At 41.0% G+C, this 22,341-nt stretch overlaps 1 protein-coding gene across 9 annotated transcripts in view; it reads right to left on the reverse strand.

Annotated features, from left to right (window-relative positions):
* The window catches only part of C2CD3 (C2 domain containing 3 centriole elongation regulator), a 158,616-nt gene that overhangs the window by 27,199 nt on the left and 109,076 nt on the right, over positions 1-22,341 (reverse strand). For all 9 annotated transcript variants that reach the window (XM_023209423.2, XM_023209426.3, XM_023209421.1 and 6 more), the window contains 5 exons: positions 19,144-19,282; positions 16,358-16,422; positions 10,210-10,415; positions 9,077-9,210; positions 2,937-3,101 (listed from right to left, as the gene is read on the reverse strand). In XM_023209423.2, coding sequence (XP_023065191.1) covers positions 2,937-3,101; positions 9,077-9,210; positions 10,210-10,415; positions 16,358-16,422; positions 19,144-19,282 — 709 coding nt within the window. The remainder of the gene's footprint in view (positions 1-2,936; positions 3,102-9,076; positions 9,211-10,209; positions 10,416-16,357; positions 16,423-19,143; positions 19,283-22,341) is intronic.

Below are 22,341 nucleotides of genomic sequence, written 5' to 3' on the forward strand. Positions count from 1 at the left end.
TTAGTTTGGTTTCCCTAATAGAAAATGTATCTCAAATTTCTCTGTTTCCTTAGTACACTCAATGTGCCTGGTACAATCAACACAACATGGATACCAAATCCCTGTGACATGAACTGAAAGTCTTTCCTTTTGTTAGAAACAGTCTGCATGTCTTAGAGGAAAATCCAAATGAGAGGACAAAGTTGATCCTTATTCTATCACTAGAGGCCAAGACTCAAGTCACAATGGTGTGTACCAAATCACTTAGGTGTCTATATTGTGGTATATGCCACATGGATAAACATCTGCAGGAGGAACATGCAAATAAATGTAACTTGAGGGGGTAGCTTTGGGAAATATGCAAACCTACTGGTCTTGTTAGACCAGTGTAGAACCATGTAGAACCATGGCATATCAACCTACGAACACCAAGCTGTAATTTGCTCATCTGTGAAACACAGGTTTATTAATACTTGCTCTGAAGGCCTGAAATGATAGCTATGATTCAAATGCAGCACTGTTAAAGGGCTCTTTGAATCTAAGGAGGTAATGCAAATTATCTTACTATGTTTCATGCCCATTTGGTAAAGAATCCCTCTAGATAGAAGTTCTGAAAGCCTAGTTCTAGGACCAGCTGTGGCAGCATCACCTGAGCCTGTTAGAAATGCAGAGTCTCAAGCCTTATCCTAGACCTACTGAATGAGGAACTGTGTGGATAGGTCCTAGCAATCAGTGCTGTAATAAACCCTTCATGGGATTCTGATATAAACTAAATTTTGAGAACTACTGTCCTAGCACAGTGGTTTTCAAGCTGGCAATACTGTTCCCCAGGATACACTTGGCAATGTCTGGAGACATTTTGGGTTGTCATAAGTCAACCCAAAGAGAGGGGTGCTACTGTATGTAGTTGGTAGAGGCCAGGGATGCAGCTAAACATCCTACAATGCACAGAACTGACCCTCAAAACAAAATATCTGCCCAGAATATCAACAGGGCCAAGGTTGAGAGAAACTACTCGAAGGTGAAGGAGTTTCTTTTTTCAAGTGGGTTCCAAATAGGTTATGTGAATGACCCAATAAAATACAACCAAATTGTCAATAATTTCACTTAAATAGCCTACAATCTCTAGCATTTTACTAATCTGAAATAAGAATCTGAACATATTACTTCTTTGTAAAATAAGTTTGGGCAGTTTCCCATAATCTATAACAGAAGTCCCAACCTCTGGGCTGTGGACTGGTACTGGTTTGTGGCCTATTAGGAACTGGGCTGCACAGCAGGAGGTGAGCGGGGGCAAGTGAGCATTACCCCAGAGCTCTGCCTCCTGTCAGATCAGCAGCGGCATTAGATTCTCATAGGAGCGCAAACCCTACTGTGAACTGCTCATGTGAGGGATCTAGGTTGTGCGCTCCTTATGAGCATCTAAATAATGACTGATGATGGGAGGTGGAAGAGTTTCATCTGGAAACCATCCCCCACCCCCCAACCCCACCCTGCCCCCATCTGTGGAAAAATGATCTTCCACGAAACCAGTGTCTGGTGCCAAAAAAAGGTTGGGGTCTGCTGGTCTATAGCACTATTGATCAATGTTTAACTTGTGTCATTAACCAAAAAGATTTTGTGGATGTTTCTTTTATGAGTTTGCATTATGAAATCAAAGAATAGGTTTTTTTTTCCCCCCCCAAATATAAAGTCTTTTGGACGGGCTCAATGGCTCACGCCTGTAATCCCAGCACTTTGGGATCACGAGGTCAGGAGTTTGAGACCAGCCTGGCCAACATAGTGAAACCATCTCTACTAAAAATACAAAAAATTAGCTGGGTGTGGTTATGGGGACCTGTAATCCCAGCTACTTGGGAGGCTGAGGAAGAAGAATCACTTGAACCCAGGAGGCAGAGGCTGCAGTGAGCCAAGATTGCACCACTGCACTCCAGCATGGGTGACAGAGTGAGACCCCATCTCAAGAAAAACAAAAACAAAAACAAAAACAAACAAAAAAAGCCGGGAGCCGCAGTGGCTCAGGCCTGTTGTCCTGGTGAATAAGGAGGCAAGCAAGGTCAGGTGTTGGAGCCCATTCAAGGACCTTCATGATCTGACTCTTAAAAAAACTCACCTTGCTTCTTGCATCTTATGCTCAGCTTTTTCCTACATGCACTGCTGGCATTTCCCCAAACTTGACTTGCCCCTGAGCCTTGACATAACTTCTTTCTGCACAAAATGTCCTTCAAAGACCAGTTCAAATGTGACTTCTTTAAATCTTTCCAGGAACAATGCAGAATATTAGGCATTCCCCTGTCTACTCTTGGCCAGGAAAACTGCATCTCTTACTAACCTGCGTTATAATTATTTGGCAACATGGCTATCTCCTCCACTGAGATGGGCAGAGCAAGGATTGGAGGTCAAGTCTATCTGACTCTGAAGCCATGTCCTTTCCACTGTGCCACGCTTTTCATTAGACAAGCGAGGGGCTGATATAGCTGATCTATCATCGCCCTTTCAATTCTCACAGCGATTCTCTGACTCAGGTGCTAACTAAACTAAGAAAGGAACAGAAAAGAGTTAACAGGACAGAGGCTGATCTGGAAGAAGTCAATGGTTGTGAGGATAAAGACTGTGGGCAGGACAAAGCTTTGTAAGTTCTAAAGAGAGTGGGAGGCTGTGTAGATGTGAGGGTGGTTATTATGAAGTTTTGGTGAATAACCTGAAGCTCCTGCATTTACAGCTGGATCAGTAACAGAGCCCCTGAAGGAATGAAAGGTCCCAAGCTGATACAGATTCATCCATGAGGAATCCCATGAGGCTCCAGGGTCCAACCTGATACTAACATGCAAAAGAGCCCTCTACTAATGTTCCTAGGGTGGTGGCAGGTGATAGAAAAGCAGTAATGCACATTGCCATTTCTCATTCACCTTATGCCCCACTATGGTTTCCTGCGTCTTTTCTCCGCAGAACCTCACCTGAGAGAAGTCAGAATGGAGGTTTGGGAGGACAAAGGAGATGTGGTCAGCTTGTCATCACATGGCAAGACTGCCTCTCCCTGAAGATGCAGGGATTCATGAAACCGGCGAATGTTCTGCACATGCTCTTCATGGCGTGATGCTTGGTTTCTTGTGGTGCCACTTCTGTCAAAAAAAAATATGGGAGCAAAATACATTCCCAATCAATGAGAACACTGCTAGCGTGACAATAAACAAATCACTATCCTGAAATGGAATTGCAAATCTATCCCCACTATCACAGTTCTGGCCTTATCATCATCATCTCTTGCTTGGATTATAAATGTCTCCAAAATAATCTTGTCTTCAATCTTGCCTACCCCCTTTTAATTTATTCTTCACAATAAGCAGAGTGATTTTTCTAAAACATAAATCTGACGGGGGGCAGTGACTCAAGCCTGTAATCCCAGCACTTTGCGATGCTGAGGCGGGTGGTTCACTTAAGGCCAGAAATTTGAGACCAGCCTGGCCAATATGATGAAACCCTGTCCCTACTAAAAATACAAAAATTAGCTGGGTGTGGTGGCAGGTGCCTGTAATCCCAGCTATGCTATAGGCTGAGGCAGGAGAATCACTTGAACCTGGGAGGTGGAGGTTACAGTGAGCTGAAATCATGCCACTGCACTCCAGCCTGGGCGACAGAGTGAGACTCTGTCTTAAAAAAAAAAAAGCCTCCTCAAACCAAAAACCATAAATCTGAAGTAGTAATAACAAGAACAACAATAACAACAATATATTTGGCATCCTTATTATACGCCAAGCCCTGATGTAAGCATTCAACATTTATTAGGCTATGTAATCACCACCATGCCTTTCTAGCTTTGGCTTTTCAACAAATCTCAAATTCCTGGGCATGATATTCAAGAACATGACTCCAAAAATCTTCTTTTTTTAATTCACAGCTTTATTGACATATAATTCACATGCCACATAATTCACCTATTTGAAGTGTATTATTCAATGGTTTTTAGTATAAGAAGAGTTACATAAGTGTTACCACAATCAGTTTTAGAACATTTTTACCACTCACAAAACAACCTCATAACCATTAGAACCATTCCACATTTCCTGGTCCTAGGCAACTACTAATTTATTTTCTGCTTCAATAGGTTTGCCCATTCTTCATATGAATGGAATCATATAATATGTGTTTTTTGGTGACTGGCTTCTTTCATTTAGCATAATGTTTTCAAGTTTCATCTATAGTATAGCTTGAATCAGTCTTTCATTCCTTTTTGCAGCTGAATAATATTCTGTTGGATAGATATACCACATTTTGTTTATCTACTCCTCAGTTGATGGGCATGAGTTGCTTCTACTTTTTGGTTATTAGGAATAATGCTGCTATAAACATAAGTGTACAAGTTTTTGTGTGGACATCTGTTTTCATTTCTTTTGGGCATATAACTAGAAGTAGAATTACTGGGTCATAAGGTTACTCCATGTTTAACCTTTAAGGAACTGCCAGATTATTTTCCAATGCACCTGTAGCATTTTACTATCCCACCAGCAATGTATAAGGGTTCCAATTTATCTACCCCTTCCTAAGGCTTGAGATAACTTTTTTTTTTTTTTTTTAATTAATACAGTCACCCTAGTGGATATAAAGTGGTACCTCATTGTGGTTTTGATTTGCATCTTTTACTGTGATTATTGGCCATTTGTAAATCTTTTTTGAAGAAATGTCTATTCAAATCCTTTGCCCATTTTAAACTGGTTATTTGCTTTTTATTATTGAGTTGTAAGAGTTCTTTATATATTCTAGATATTATTTTGAGACAGGGTCTCACTTTGTCTCCCACGTCAGAGTGCATGGCTCAAGGCAGCCTTAATCTCGTGGGCTCAAATGATCCTCCCACCTCAGCCTCCTAAGTAGCTTAGACCACAGATGTGCACCACCAAGTCCGACTAGTTTTTCAATTTTTTGTGGAGATGGGCTCTCACCATGTTGCCCATCTCTATTAAAAATAATAACATGGCCTTGACCTCCTGAGTTCAAGTGATCCTCCCACCTCAGCCTCCCCAAGTGCTGGGATTACAGGTGTGAGCCACTGCACCCAGTCCCCTTTATATGTTCTAGATATAAGATCTATAACTGGCCGGGCACAGTGGCTCACACCTGTAATCCTAGCACTTTGGGAGGCCAAGGTGGGTGGATCACAAGGTCAAGAGATCGAGACCATAGTGGCCAATATGGTGAAACCCTGTCTCTACTAAAAATACAGAAATTAGCCAGTGTGGTGGTGTGCACCTGTAGTCCCAGCTACCCGGAAGGCTGAGGCAGGAGAATCACTTGAACCTGGGAGGTGGAGGTTGCAGTGAGCTGAGATCACGCCACTGCACTGTAGCCTGGTGACAGAGCGAGACTCCGTCTCAAAAAAAAAAAAAAAAAAAAATCTGTAACTTGCAAATTTTCTCCCATTCTATGGACGTCTTTTCACTTCCTTGATGGTGTCACTTGCGGTGTAAAAATTCCTAGTTTTAAGATTTTATTTATTTTTATAATTTCAATTTGTATTTTAGATCCAGGGGGTATATGTGCAGGATGCTGAGGTTTGGGGTTTGAATGATCCCATTATCCAGCATATTACCCAACAGTTAGTTTTTCGACTTTTGTCCTCCTCCCTTTCTCCTTCCTTTAGTAGTCCCTAGTTTCTTTTGTTGACATTTTTTATGTCCATGAGTACCCAATGCTTAGTTGCCACTTATAAGGGAGAACATGCGGTTTTTGGTTTTCTGTTCTTGTGGTAATTTGCTTAGGATAATTGCCTCCAGTTGCATCCATGTTGCTGCAAAGAATGTGATTTTGTGATTTTGTTCTTTTTTTTTTTTTTTAATGGCTATGAGAGTTTTTAATTTTGATGAGTCTAATTTTTTTCTTTTGTTGCTTGTGCTTTTGGTGTCATTTCCTAAGGAATCATTGTCTAATCCAAGCTCATGAAGATTTACTCCTCTGCTTCCTAGGAAGAGTTTTATAGTTTTAGTTTTTACATTTAGATATGTGACCCATTTGAAGTTAATTTTTGTGTATGGTATGAGGAAGGGGTCCAACTTCAATCACTTGAATGTGGATATCCAGTTGTTCCAGCACCATTTATAGAAAAGACTATTCTTTCCTCATTAAAGAGTTTTGGTATCCTTGTTGAAAATTAGTTTATCACAGACACCTGGGTCTATTTTGCGATTATCAATTCAATTCCACTGATTTATATTTCTATCCTCATTCCAGTACTGTTTTGCTTACAGTAGCATTGTAGCAAGCTTTGGAATTAGGGACTCTGTTCTTTTTCGAGGTTGTTTTGCCTATTTTGTGTGCCTTGAATTTCCATATTAATTTTAAGATCAGCTTGTCCATTTCCACAAAGCCAGCAGGAATTTTGATAGGGATTTGGTTGTAACAATATTAAGTCTCTTATTCCATAAATATGGGATGTCTTTCATTTCGTTTAGACTTTTTTCAATTTTCTTTTTTTTTGTTTGGCAGACAGGGTCTTACTCTGTTTCCTAGGCTGGAGTGCAGTGGCATGAACATGGCTCACTGCAGCCTCGACCTCCTGGGCTCAAGCAATTGTCCTGCTTCAGTCTCCTGAGTAGCTGGGACTGCAGGCGTGCACCACTATGCCTGGCTAATTTTTTCGATTTTTTGTAGAGCTAGGGTTTCACTTTGTTGCCCAGGCTGGTCTCGAACTCCTGAGCTCAAGCAATCCTCTCACCTTGGCCTCCTAAAGTGCTGGAATTACAGGCACAAGAGACCACACCCAGCCTTAATTTCATTTTTGGTTATTCATTGTTGGTATATAGAAATACAATTGATTTTGCTTATCACGTTTTAAAAGTTTCTGTTTCAATTTCTAATACAGTAAAAATTGATAGATATAACCCATATAAACAAACCTGTTTGGGTCATCACTAATTTTTAATAGTATGAAAGGGTTTTAAAGTGAAAATGTTTGAGAACCACTGCTTTATAAATGTGTAACTGACATAAAATGAACTTTATGTATTTAAAGAATACAATTTGATGAATTTTAACACATGTATACATCCAAAGGAACCACTACCACGAGATAATGAACATATCTACCACCTCCAAAAGTTTCTTCTTGTCTTTTGCAATTCCTTCCTCCTTTCCTCCTCATCCACCCTGCCTTGTCCCTAGGCAACCACTGATTTGCTTTCTGTCAGTATAGGTTAGGATGCATTTTCTAGGATTTCATATAAATGGAATCACAAACAATGTACTTTTAATTTTTTTTGAGAGATGGGTTGTTGCTCTGTCACTCAGGCTGGAGTGCAGTGGTGCGATCATAGCTCACTGCACCCTTAAGTACCTGGGCTCAAGTGAGCCTCCTGTCTCAACCTTCTGAGTAGCTAGGACTACAGGCAGGCAAATTTTAAAATTTTTCTGTGGAGATGGGGTCTCACTATGTTGCCCAGGATCATCTTAAACTCCTGGCCTCAAGCGATCCTCCCATCTCAGCTTCCTAAAGCACTGAGATTAAAGGCCTGAGTCACCATGGCTGGTCCAATGTACTCTTTTTCATCTAGCTTCTCTTCCTCAGCATAAGTATTTTGATATTCATTTTGTTGTCTATCAATAATGCATTTCTTTTTATTTTTGAGTAGTATTAATATTTCACTGTATGGATATACCACAATTTGGTTATTTGTTCACCTCTTTGTTGATGGACACCTGAGTTGTTTACAGTTTTTGGTTATTACAAATAAAGCACAAAGACCAGAAAGTTTGGAAACTGCTGTTCTAGGCATTTCGCATATATTATTAGTAATAAAACCTCTCTCTTAAGGCTGCTGTGAAAACCCAATGAGCTAATGTATATAAAGTCCATATGAAAGCGAGTTATTTCTATTCTCATTTACTCTTCATAATAGCCCTTGAGGTACTATATTATTTTCATCTAACAAATTAGAAAGCTAAAACTCAGAAAACTAAAGTAATTAGCCTCAGGTCACATGGAACTAGTAAGTGGTAAAGCCAGGATAGGATTCCAGATCTGTCTGACCTCACAGCCCCACTTCACCACCCTGTCCCTTGAGCAGGGCAGGGTCAGGAAGAGCTGGATCTCTGGCAAGATGGTCAGAGAGGGAATTACAGCCTAGCCTTAAATGGCTATCTGTAAATAATATGACATTTTGATGTGGCCCTTCTGAAGTGGTAACAGGGACATCTTTATGTGGACAAAAAGCAAACCATTAAACTTTTAGCTTTTAAAATTACTGAAGAGTGGGCACTAGAGATACCCTCATCCTAACCATGTGTCCCACTGATTGGCTATGGTCAAAGTAACACTTATAAGATATAACAAAGGAATTATCTAAAATCTGGGATCTAGGAATTGACAGATACATAGCTCTCTTTGTACAGAGGACAGAGGAGCTCTTCACGTCGTGATCAAGTAGAAAATTATGTAGCCCTGAACTGGGCCTTAGAGTGGTTACATGATATAAGTGTCTTCTTGGAATAATAGGGTCTGCTCAGGAACTGCTCTTGTAGGAAGGGCTGCTGTAGAGGAAGATTTCTTGCCCTTTCCCTGAGCTGAAGAGAAAGACATAGGAAAGACTCTGGTGTAGGCAGAGAGGGGTGCCAAATGGTACTAGGGCCTGCAAAGAGGTAGAAGGAAAAGTAGCAACCTTCCTCTTAGACCCTGCCCTTGTACAGGATGGAACATGCTGTAGCCCTGAGAGCCATATGCATGTTCAAGGCTGGCTTAGTGAAAAAGATGGACCAGTTGCTTTTTGTAAAATAAACTGGCACGTAGTTTTAGGAGGGGAAAGAAGATGTATTTCTCACATAGCTGATGACTGACTTTAGGGATAAAGGTTAAAGACCTTGGAGGATAACAGAAACTTATCCCTTGTACTGAAGTGGCACTTCTGAAAGCATACATATTCTAGCTCCTATCTCATAAAAACTTTGTTTTCATAGGATCTTGGGGTTTTTGGAGCTGTGACAGAAGATCAACAAAGCTCTTACCCTGTCTTGTTTTTTCCTCTAATAAAGGAAAGAGAGAAATGGTAAGCCAGTTCACACACTTCCATTTTTTAACCCAATTTCTTCTCATCATCAAGAATTCACTCACCTCCCAGGAGAGGAGAAATCAAGCTCCTTTGAGGAGGCATGAGCAAGTTGGTCTAGGGTCTGCCTTGCCATGTGGCTGGAGAATGCAGCATACATATCAGAGGCAGGGAAGGAAAAGGGACTGTATATTGGGATCTGTAAACACAACAAGAAAAATGGTACACTTGTCACCATAAAACCATTCGTAACAAAGCAGTATGTAAACAAATTTGTAAAATTTATTGTGTGCATTTAATTTACTGAATCCTTTGTGTTAAACACTGTGCTAAACAATTTACATACATTTTCTCATTTATAATCTTATGAAGCAAGTATTATTATTATCCCCATTTTACAGACTATGCTATCAGATTACTTTTCAGTTGCTTTATCTATATTTATGCTCTTGTTCCTCCAGCTATTAATATACTGTAAATGCCTGGATGGATATCATTTTACACTTACCCTACATCTGAGGATAATCCGGCTGTGAAATTTCTTGTCTTAGGACTACCAGGGTTGGGCTGAAGAAAGGACCTTCCTATATAGGAACCAATGAACTCTGTTTTCTTATGCATGCTTTCATTCAGTATTTATGGATGACCACTCTGTGCCAGGCCCTGGGCCAGGCATGAGAGACAGAGAGATAAATAAAAAACCTGGTCTTTGCCTTGATCAAGAGCTTTTGTATTTTTGATAGTCCGGGAAATTCTTCTTTCTCTTACAGTTAAACTCCTTGAAAGATTTGTCTATGCATACCATCATCAATTTCTCTCTTCGCGTTCTTTCAATTATTTTTTTAATTGAAAGACTAATGATATCAGTGTAACAGAGTTGAAAAACAAGTCCGCTTATATAGTTTCAGATTCTATATGACAATCTTGTTTTATTTGAAAACTAAGATATAATTAATGTATTATACAATTCATCCTTTTAAAAAGCTCAATTCACTGGTTTTCAGTGTATTCAAAGTTGTGCAACCATCACTACTAATTCCAGAACATTTTCATCACTCCAAAAGATCAGGAGGTTGTTACGAGACACAAATAGTATATAACGTATTCTATAAGCTGGAAAGGGCCAAACATGAGTAAAGGATGTTCTTATAGGTCAGTACAATTCTTAATGGTTAGGGATGTGAATCTCCATACATACCAGTGATTTTGAGGTCTCCACTCCACGCCTTGCTTGCCTTTCTTCTTTGAAGTGTATCAAACTCTCCAAAGGGGAGACAGCAACTTTTATCTGCCCCTGGCACTCTCCACCGAAGTCCGTGATGTTGTACCAGCCACAGACAAACTGGAAGCCAGAGAGAAGTGGGGAGAGGTCCACCGAGGCAAAGCCAATCACCCTCTCTTCATCTGTAGGGGAAAGAGAAAAGCTGGGCAATGTGACTAGGTATGTCCTGCCACTGAGATTAGAGGGTGCACACAGAGAAGCTGATTCAGGGGATAGAGGAGTTCAGTGATCCCAAAACCATCGGAGAAGACAGATAATGAAGTTGAGAGAGACTGGCAACCAAAGCCTGCCTTCCTGTTAGGAATTCCCTTTCTGTATGGTGGGAAAAAGCTGGCAGGCTTGCACTTCATTCTTTCTCTTTTTTGAAAGAGATGGAGTCTCACTCTGATGTCCAGGTTGCAGTGCAGTAGCATGATCATAGTTCACTGCAGCCTCAAACTCCCAAACTCAAGCGATCCTCCCTCTTCAGCCTCCCAAATAGCTAGGACTATAGGCACACATCACCATGCCCAGCTAATTTTTAATTTAATTTTTTTTTTTTTTTTTTTTTGAGGCGGAGTCTCGCTCTGTCGCCCGGACTGGAGTGCAGTGGCCAGATCTCAGCTCACTGCAAGCTCTGCCTCCCGGGTTTACGCCCTTCTCCTGCCTCAGCATCCTGAGTAGCTGGGACTATAGGCGCCCGCCACCTCGCCCGGCTAGTTTTTGTATTTTTAGTAGAGACGGGGTTTCACCGTGTTAGCCAGGATGGTCTCGATCTCCTGACCTCGTGATCCGCCCGTCTCGGCCTCCCAAAGTGCTGGGATTACAGGCTTGAGCCACCGCGCCCGGCTAATTTAATTTTTTTGTTGAGACGGAGTCTCACTATGTTGCCCAGGTGGTCTTGAACCCCCAGCCTCAAGCGATCCTCCTGCATTGGCTTCCCAAAGTGTTGGGATTACACATGTGAGCCACCCCACCTAGCTGGTCCTCTTGATACAGGCAATTAGAAAATAACACCAAACTTAAGAACTTATTTTTCCTAGGCTATCATGTCTCAGTGATTTTTCTCAGGACAGTATGTCTTGCAATTATGGTATGAGAGATTTGCATTTTCCTATTTCTACTTCTCTGTATTTTCCAAATTTTCTACATATGTATTATATTTAATTAAGAGCAAAGTAATGCAAATTAAAAAGGAAAGACAAATAACTCCCTGGAGACCAGTTTAGGGTGCAAAATGAGCCTGGGCTCAGGCTCTTCTCTATATGGTAATGGCGCTGCCCTTAATGACTGAGAAGATTCTCTTTTTATTGGACAAGCTACCATGCAATGACCTTCATTCTCATATTCTTTGCTACTTATTCCTCATTTCTGACATGAAGAAGCTGGGGACAAACAGGCCTCTGTCACTACATGAATTTCTATTTTACACAGGCTCCATTCTGTACAGTGAAATCAAAGGCTGGATCTACCAAACACTGACACAACTATAGGTCCATAAATTGCTTAATAAATCGAGGAATGCAAATTTTCCAGAGGAGTAATCGTGAAGTTCCCACAGTTCCTTGGGCACATTCCTGATGACGCTAAATTCATCACATACTGCATAACATTTGTTTGGACAGCTTGCTGTCCTTTAGACTCGAACCTAGCTAAAAGACGAGAAAAAGTATTACACTATGTTCCCTACACTCTCCATACCTGGCATAACATCTTCCTGCATGAAAAACTCGATAAATATTCACTGAAAACACAAGTAAACTGGCCAACCTAGAGCGGGACAAAGGAGCACTGTGCCACAATAGCAAATCTACGTATGGCTTTGACTGGAAAACACATTCCTCGAACTCCCTGAGCCTCAGTCACACACATATAATGAGAAGTATTGAACCAGATTCAATATCCCCTTTGGTTGAGCAGGTGGCTCATGCCTGTAACCCCAGCACCTTGGGAGGTTGAGGAGGGAGGGCTGCTTAAGGTCAAGAATTCGAGACCAGTCTGGGCAACACTGTATGACCCCATCTCTAAAAAAAAAGTGTGGGGTATAGTGGTGCATGCCGGTAGTCCCAGCTACTTAGGAAGCTGAGGTGGGAGGACCTTGGGCTCAGGAGTTCACAGCTGCAGTGAGCATAATCCTACCACTGTACTCCAGCCTGGGAAACAAAGTGAGATCCTGTCTCAAAAAAGAAAAAAAAAAAGATCCCCTTCAACTTGGAAAGTTTTTGATTCTATAAACACTTGAAGCTGTATTCCCCAGAGTGGGGTTCAAGTAATTCTTACCCACTGGGGATGAAGTATGATGGAGGGTTCTGCCTAAAATGAAGGTAGTACATCTTAAACATACTTGAGGAGTGCTTTGGCTAAGCAGATCATGGAGAAAAGGAATGGCTTGGAAGAGTTAAATTTAACATCGGATTAACAGGACAACCTGCCATTCTCCATTTGCAGTTAATGTTCTAGTCATCGAGAACTTCTCTCAACTCTTTCTTGACTTGAGGCTTTGTATTTGTTTTCCCCTCTGACTACAGTAAGTCCTGACCCTTCATTCCTCAGCTCAGGTGTGCTCCAGGTGTGCTCCTCTGACATCCTAAGTCTGGGTAAGACGTCTCCTATCAGAGTACCCTATATTTGCCTAATCATACTATACTGTACTTTTTATGTCCCATGCTGACTGTGAGCTCTGTGAGGACAAGGGACCATGCCTGTTTTATTTTTACCTTTGTATCCCTAGTACTTAGCATGGTGCCTGGCACAGAATAGAAACTGCTGCACACAGCTTGGTTGGATTTGAGTACTATACTAGATTTGTTGAGTTTGTGTGGAAACGATAGAATTAACCCATTCATGCTGGAGTTTGCAAATTTTTTTGTAAAAAATCAGACCTTGGTAATGACCTCGAGCAGTAGGATATAAATAACTCCCACAAGCTTAGTGTTCCTATAATGGAACACTAGGCATAAATAGGTTAAGGGCAGAGAGATATCTATATACACTGAGTAGTGGTCAGTGTTGTCTAGGCATTTTCCTCACTTTCATTTATGACCAGATCTTACTAAGACCCTCTCGAAGTCCTGGAAGATAGGGAATGTATTTTATTCTCTACACTCCAATAGTCCTAGCATAGTACCTGACACATAGTAGACATAATAGTAACAATAGCTCCATTTATTAAGCAACAATTATGTGCCAAGTACTTTACATATATTATCTCAAATCCTCACAAATCCTGCAAGGCCAGTACTATTATTCTAATTTTATAAATAAGAAAGATAACAGGAAAGAGGTAAAGTGATTTAATTCAGGCCACAGAGTTATTATAGTAAATAGCAGAGCCAACATTTGAACCCAGGTCTGCATAAGACCAAAGTTTATTCTCTTTTTCCTGCTAAAATAAGTGCTGAATTGTGAACCCTGGTCTGCTTGAGAATCTCTGTGGTACTTTAGAGAGAAGAGAGAAAAAGCCTAGAAAGGAGGGTGAAGCTCAGCTAAATAGAGCAAGAATTTCTTGTGTTGATTCAGAGAAAAGTGAGTTATGATCAGCTCTTACTGTATTTATGAGGTTGGGTAGCAGTGGAGGAACTAAGTGAATCCAAAGCAGCAACATAGAACTCATCATCAAAACAAGGGACTCACAGAAGCACTCACCAACAGGAGCACAGGCGGAGAGAAAGGTCAGTAAATTCCCTTTACATTTCGATTTCTCTCAGGTCTTTATTAGGGTTTGAGGTTAGCTCCAAAAATCACCACTGGCAAACAAAAAACTGTGACTCTGTAGGCTGTGTAGGTGATTCAAAACAAATGAAGATTTGGAAATCAGGGCCTAGCTGGAATCTTAAAGGAGCTACACTTAGAGGAGAGATTTAGTGAGACAAAATTTTCTAAGCTGTAAGATGGTTAGACGTCCGCACTACCTCAATTTTCCAAGTTTTCCAATCTTACTAGCATGGCGAAGGACAAACAGTGAAGGCTGTACAGCCAGTAAGAACTGGGTTCAAATACTGGCTCCACCAATTCATAGCGACATGACCTTAGTCAAGCCACTAAACTTCCTTGGGCTTCAGCTTTTACAGCTATAAAATTAGACTAATTTTATTTTTACCGTCAAGAATTAGAGATGTTTGTAAAGTTCTTAGCACATTACTGCTTGGTAATAAAAACAACAAAAACTGATATGGTATTTACTAAGTGTCAGGCCCTTACTTAATTCTCCAAAAACCCTATGAAGTATGTAGTATTATTAGCCTTAATTTTACAGATATGGAAATAGGCACAGAGAAGTCATTTACCCAAGGTCACACTGCTACAGTAAGGGGCAGAACTGGCATTTGAATCCGAAGAACCTGGCTTCAGAGTCAAGGCTCTTAATGTTGCTGTGTTATGCCTCTTAATAAAACTGGGTCGAAAAACCATAATATCAGCACATCCCTCTTGGGAAGGTTCTTAAAATAAGAAAAAATATGTGGTTAGACTCTCGTTTTGTGTACTACCTGATAATGCAAGGGTCTTGGTTAATAAGCCAGAGTCAACAGAAGGCTTATCATCATCATACAAAAGTGGGGAGAAACCACTTATATGTGGCAGGCTGTACATTATGATGGTTCACAGATACAACAGGAAAGACTCAAACGTACTTGGATTTCTTCACTAACCAGGTAGTCAAACAAAATTATATAATTTTTTTTTTTTTTTTTGAGACGGAGTCTGGCTCTGTAGCTCAAACTGGAGTGCAGTGGCCGGATCTCAGCTCACTGCAAGCTCCGCCTCCCGGGTTCACGCCATTCTCCTGCCTCAGCCTCCCCAGCAGCTGGGACTACAGGCGCCCACCACCTCGCCCGGCTAGTTTTTTGTATTTTTTAGTAGAGACGGGGTTTCACCGTGTTAGCCAGGATGGTCTCGATCTCCTGACCTTGTGATCCGTCCGCCTCGGCCTCCCAAAGTGCTGGGATTACAGGCTTGAGCCACCGCGCCCGGCCAAAATTATATAATTTTTAAGTACTTAAATTCTGTAGGAGAATAAGCCAGGTATGGTGGCTCACACCTGTGGTCTCAGCACTTTGGGAGGCTGAGGCAGGAAGATTGCTTGAGCCCAGGAGTTAGAGATCAGCCTGGCAACATAGTGAGACTTTGTCTATACAAAAAAATAATTAGCGGCTGGGCACGGTGGCTCACGCCTGTAATCCCAGCACGCTGGGAGGCCAAGGCGGGTGGATCACGAGGTCAGGAGATTGAGACCATCCTGGCTAACACACTGAAACCCCATCTCTACTAAAAATATAAAAATTAGCGGGGCGTGCTGGCGGGCGCCTGTAGTCCCAGCTACTCAGGGGGCTGAGGCAGGAGAAGGGCGTGAACCTGGAAGGCGGGGCTTGTAGTGAGCAGAGATCGCGGCACTGCACTCCAGCTTGGGTGAGAGAACAAGACTCCGTCTCAAAAAAAAAAAACAAAACAAAATTAGCTAGGCATGGTGGTGCGCACTTTGTGGTCCCCGCTATTCAGGAGACTGAGATGATCACGCCACTGCACTCCAGCCCAGGTGACAGAGCAAGATCTTGCTAAAAAAAAAAAAAAATCCTGTTGACAATTTACCATTCTTTTTTTTTTTTTTTTGAGACGGAGTCTCGCTTTGTCGCCCAGGCTGGAGTGCAGTGGCACCATCTCGGCTCACTGCAAGCTCCGCCTCCTGGGTTCACGCCATTCTCCTGCCTTAGCCTCCGAGTAGCTGGGACTACAGGCACGCACCACCACACCCGGCTAATTTTTTGTATTTTTAGTAAAGACAGGGTTTCACTGTATTAGCCAGGATGGTCTCGATCTCCTGACCTCGTGATCCGCCCGCCTCGGCCTCCCAAAGGGCTGGGATTACAGGCGTGAGCCACCGCGCCCGGCGTTTTTTTTTTTTTTTTTTTTACAGGAAAATAATGTGGCCTTCTGGGGGATTACTCTCTACCACATATCTGCATTCCCAGCACCATCAGGAATGCTTCACTTGGTTTAAAAAAAAAAAAAAAAAAGGAATGGTAACTTGTCAACAGGATGTGAGCTTATTTTTACAAGCAAGCAGATATTCTTTTAACAGAGTTCATACCTCCTTTATGCCAAACTTTGAAGACCAGGGTTTGTTGTGGGTCCAGAAGCAGCTCTTTTGATAGCCTATTAAGAAAAACAACCACTGTAAACTAAGTGTATAGGAACTTTCGGTAGTATAAAACTTAGATTTGAAGAATATCTTATAATTTGCAAGGCACTTTCCCAACACTATTTCATCTTCTTAGCCATCTTCTAGGATATATTTTTATCTTCACAGTTAAAATGAGGGGATGGAAGCTCAGAGAGGTGACGTAACTTGCCAAGACTTGAAAACAGGCTCCCCTAACACAACATTTCCTCCCCACCATTCCTAAAGTTTCCCTAAGACAGAGGAGGAAGTATGGAAAAGAAGTTCCTCAACATGCATTTAAGAGTTTTATTGGAATGGGTAAGAATTCTGCTTATGCCTTAGAATGAGAGAATGGTGAGAAGGGAAGAGGAGGAAAAGAACATTTACTGAATGCCTACCTTGGGCCAGGCATGGCACCAAGTGTTTCATATACATTTAATCTGCACAAAAGCCTGTAACATGGACATTATTATCCTTATTTTACAGATGATAAGATTGGGCTCAGAGAAGTAAAATGGTTTGCTTGAGGTCACTTAAGAGTAAGTAAGTAGTAGGCCTGGGATTTGAACCCTGGCTTGCCTGACCTCAACACTACACCATGCAGAGGCAAGGCAACAAAGTAAGAAAATGCCTAACTTTCATACCAGATAAAGAAGCTGAAGTGAAATCCACTGAACACCTCCAATACATTTATATATTATATAAAATACAGTTTTAAATGACAAAGCTTTGGAAAGTTCCAAACCAGGTGCTAGGGCTCCAGGTAAGCAAGAAGGAGATCTAGAGAAAACCAAGAGGCTTGATTTCATTCCCCAAACACCACTGGGGAAGTGAATAGAGCCTACTTCCAGACCAATGAGAGGCATGGTCTAAAGTGAAACAAGGACTGGTCAGAGATTCTAATTCTAGCTGGGAGTCAAAAGACTCACCTCTGAATTCTAGCTCTACTATTATCACCTGAGCGACTCTGGCCATGCACTTAGCTTCTTCCAGGCCTGGTTCTCTTACCTGTTAAATGGGATAATACTACCGACCTGCAAGTTGCTATGAAGACAAAAGGAAACAATTTTGTGATAAGGGAATTGTAAATAGTGCCATTATTCATTTTTCTTCCAATCCTGCCTCTGTTACCAACAGACTATGTAGCCTCCCTGGGCCACAGTCTCCTCAACTGTAAAGTGAAGAGATGAAATCAGGAGATTGCTCATATCCCTTCATCAACTTTGTGAAGTTTTGTAATTATGTTAGGTTTTTAGGTTGTGAATGAACAAATCACCTCCACTTAGAAGCTCAGTCCTCTGGTTTCCTGCCTTTTGGGGAGGATTTGATATTTTATATGAAGTACTCTGATGGCCAGAATTTCTATGATTTCCAGTAGCTCACCACATACAGCACTGAGTTTTCACTGCAGTTCTAGCTCCTGACTCAGGCTAGCCTCTCAAATTACAAAACACTGAGCATGTGACCAACTGCTGAGACTCAATTAAAGTACACAAACACTGTGAAAGAACAGAAGACCAGACACCATGGGTATGGCTAGTGTTGGTGGACAAGAATTAAACTTTATAAAGGGTGATACAGTATAACTTCTAATAATGATTTTGTTACTATTATCATAACATTGCATCACATTTAATAAAGTTTAATTCTTGGTTTCCTATGCCAGCCCCCTCACATTTAATTAGCCCTCTTTGTCCTAATAAAATCTAAGTGACACTGCACAGTCCCTGACAGGACTTTACCTCCTATTTTTGAGCCTCCCAAAGGAGACCTAACATTTGTTGTATACATGCTTTGTACCATAAGGCCCTAAATGTCAGCTAATTTGGACCTCACAATGACCTTATAAAAATGACCCCCACTTTACAGAGGAATCTGTGGCTCACAGATGTTACATAACTTGACCACACAGTCAGTAAATTACAGAGATGGAGTTGGAGGCCAAGTGTCTCTGGTTCAAATGCCCAAGGTCTTTCCACTACACCAGAAGTCTTTTCCAAGGATGAGAATCCACAGCCTTTTCCGAGATTAGTTCTCTTTGTTCGGAATATCTTTCCAACTCTTATTCACCTGGATAACTTATATATATTCTTCAATATTTAGCTGAGGTGTCTTATTTATGAAGCCTTCCCTGAACTTCTAGGTTGTCCTAAATAATCTTTTTTTTCTGAGCTCTACCAGCATCCCCTTCTTATTTCTCTTTATTATAATTTTTTTTTTTTTTTTGAGACAGCGTCTTACTATATTGCCCAGGCTGGTCTCGAACTCCTGGACTCAAGTGATCCTCCCACCTTAGCTCTACCATCCCACATTGCCACCCCTCCCCTCCCCCAGTAGCTGGGATTATAGGCATGTGTTACCACACCCAGCTTGATGGTAATTTGTTATTGATATTTTTTCTCAGGTAAGACCATGAACTCCTCAATTGCATGGAGTATCTTAATCATCTTTAATTCCAAGTGCCTAAAACAGAGAGGTCCTCTCACTGAATAATTTTTTAGCATACTGAGAAGAGTTAAAAACACTAAAACAAAACCTTTAAACCACTGCTTGCTGTGAATTCATAAACACTAGGATGAAATAATTGCTGGGATAACAAAAGCATTTTCCAGGTCTGCTCAAAAATCGCATTGGTTATATTCCTTGCTCTGACTTTGTGTCTTGGAACAAAAAGTAGATTCTGGAAGGCTGATGAACAAGCAGATAACACAAACCTTGACTGCTGTTGAAAATTCCAGATGGGGGAATCTGTGTTTTCAACCACTTGGGTGTATACAGGAGATGATTCATCGGCTGTTGCAAAGGATACACAACAACTGGGTATCGATACTTTCCGCTCTGTCAAGGGGCTCCCTGAAATAGAATACAGTGGAGTGACTGTACTTTAGGGTACGCAAGAAGCCTCAGATTATACAGACACAAGCAGGACTATTCCTGGCCCTCTTCTACCTATGGGGTCTTTGCTCAAGCTATCCCCCTGTGTCTGAAATGTTTTCAGGCTGGGTGTGGTGGCTCAAGCCTGTAATCCCAGCACATTGGGAGGCCAAGGTAGGAGGACAGCAGGAATTCAAGACCAGCCTGGGCAATACAGTGAGATCCCAGGTATACAAAAAAAAAAATTAACCAAGCATGGTGGCACGTGCCTATAGTCCCAGCTACTCAGGAGGTGAGAGGATCTCTTGAGTCTGGGAGGCAGAGGCTGCAGTGAGCTGAGATTGCACCACTGTACTCCAGTCTGGGGGACAGAGTGAGACCGTGTCAATCAATCAATCAATCAATCAATCAATGGATGAAATGTTTCAGTGACCTTTCTGCTACTACCCTGTCTTTTTAAGACTCAGTTTATAAATATTCCCCAAAAAGAAGTGACTTCTCTCATCTCCTGTACTTTGTGGGAAGATGGAAAATACTGTGTTGAGAGGCAAAAGATAAGATAGAACTACAAGGAGTCCTGAACCTAAGAGCCAGATGACCAAATATCAGCTCTGCCATAAACGTGTTATGTGATTTTGGGCAAGAAGTATCTAGGCCACAGCTTCTTCAACTGTAAAACTGGGCATATTACACTTACACTTCCAAAGATATTGTAAGAATTAAGACAAATACTAAGAGTAAGTAACACTTATATATCACTTACTGTGTGCCAGGCACTGTTCTACGTACTTTATATATATAAACTCATTTAATCCTTACAACAACCCTATAAGATAGCTATTTCTGTCATATAGATTATCTCTATCATATAGATTTCTATCATTATTTCTATCATATCTATTTCTATCATTATTATTTCTATCATACAGATTTCTAAAAATTAGGGTACTGAAAAATTAAATTAGTTGGTCACATATTTATTAAATGGTAGAACTGAGAGTCCAATTCAAGCATTCTGGCTCCAGAGTCCATGCTCTAAACTGTCTCCTATATTGCCTCTACTATGGGGTTAACAAATGTAAAATACTTGGTGCTGGTGAGAATATCTAATGTTAATTTTTGCAAGATCAGGTTTCCAATGTGGGAGACTTGGTCAAGTTATTCTGTCTTAAGACAGTGTAAAATGCAGATGGCTGATGATACTAGATAGTCTAACTGAGCTGTCCAGGAAGATAAGCCACGAGCCACGTGTGGCTATGCACCTTTAAATTCATTAAAACTAAAGATAAAAAATTTACTTCCTTGATTGCACTAGCCATATTTCAAGTGCTCGACAGCCACATGGGGCTAGTGGCTACCATACTGGACACTGAACCCACAGAACATTTCCATCATAGTAGAAAGCTCTTTTGGACAGCACTGAATAATAGACACTTTACAAAACACAGACTATATATTTCATGAGATCACTTTCAGCTCTAAAATGCTATGAATGTCAGGATTACAGATGAAGGAAAAGAGATGAGCAGAGCAGAAAGGAATAGAAGTCCTAAACATAATCCACATGCTCCAGGGAACAGATTCTGTATGTGTATTCTAACTGGGTTGTCTTCTTTCTAACTGGGTTTTCTTCTTTCTAACTGTCTAGCTCAAGAATTCTCCAAATCCATACTCCCACTTGTCCTGGTAGGTGAAGTTCATCTTTGAGGCTCCACCCTTTTCTCCATCTTGCTGCTCCTTTCAGTAAGTACTCCTCCAGGGGCCTCAGTCTGTCCCTCTGGACAGAAAGCATTCTGATGAACAAATTAACACTCAGGAACTGCTGATTTTATTCCTCTCCACATGCAGTTTAACATTTAACAAGTAGTCTTTAAAAGATAGGTTCTAGTACCATCTACTCTGACAAGCCTCTCTAGGTGGAATCGCTGAATTTTATACCCTCAGAGCTTCCAACTTAAAATTTCTTTCAGGGGAAGAAAAGTAGCTATAGCTTTGCTTTGATATGTTTTCCTCAACCTAAAGAATTTCCATTAGACCAATTCTTTTCAAACTTTCCCACCGAAGTAACAATGATTCAGAGAAGAATAAACATTAAACTCTGAAGTGCAGGAGTCCCTGTTGCCTTGAAACAACTACAATAAGCATAACATCTAGCAGGCTTGTCTTTTATTTTAGAAATTCATGAAGGTTTTATATTATATTCCATAATACAACTATATTTGTATCTGAAATGTATAAATGAAAAACAGCATTTCTGTTCCCGTATCTTGGTTAAAAAATTCACATGCTTATTATTTAATCTTGTGACTTCTAGCACCCAGGGTGCAAAACCAGACCAGATGACATTACTTTTTCAGTCATTTGTACTGGAAATAATTAATAAAGAAACTGGGTGATGGGAAGAGAAAAGAGAATGGAGATTTTGTGAGGAGGCTTGGGAAGGAGAACTGAAGAGAAATGCTAGCCTTGGAACGAAGATCTAGTGGCATCCACAAAGCAGGAGAGAACTGAGGCATGTGCAAGTTGCCAACAAAGCAGGACCTGGAAAAAGGCTGAACCAAGAAGCAGAGGAGCCTTAGAACAGGGAGAGCATTAAAGATATAGAGAAGAACGATATGAGGAACAAAACAACAAAACAGAACAACCACTGGCTACAACTTGGCCAAACCAGTTTACAAGCTATTAAAAAAACCTTTTTTAAGGCTAGTCAAGGAAAGCAGTAGGAGTTACAAGCATATTTTTGAAAGAACAGGGAAAGGTAAATAAAATAGTGCCCAGTGAGCTATCTTCTTAAAAGTTTTAGTGAAACTGAACAGTATTTACGTGGATTGACTTGCTGAGCATCTACTCCCACCTACTTTTATTGCATTGTATTCCTCTATAGTACAGATTGGAAGGGTTAAAAGCTACATTTCTTGGACTCTTTTGCAGCTAGGGTATGGATGCAAATTGGCCTCTGCCAATCAGATGCCCTCACAAAAGATCTGGAAGGCAGGAGGCAGAGGACATCTTCCTTTTCCTTCTGCTTTTGCTAGTAA

Source organism: Piliocolobus tephrosceles, chromosome 13, assembly GCF_002776525.5.
Source record: "Piliocolobus tephrosceles isolate RC106 chromosome 13, ASM277652v3, whole genome shotgun sequence".
NCBI classification, from domain to species: domain Eukaryota; kingdom Metazoa; phylum Chordata; class Mammalia; order Primates; family Cercopithecidae; genus Piliocolobus; species Piliocolobus tephrosceles.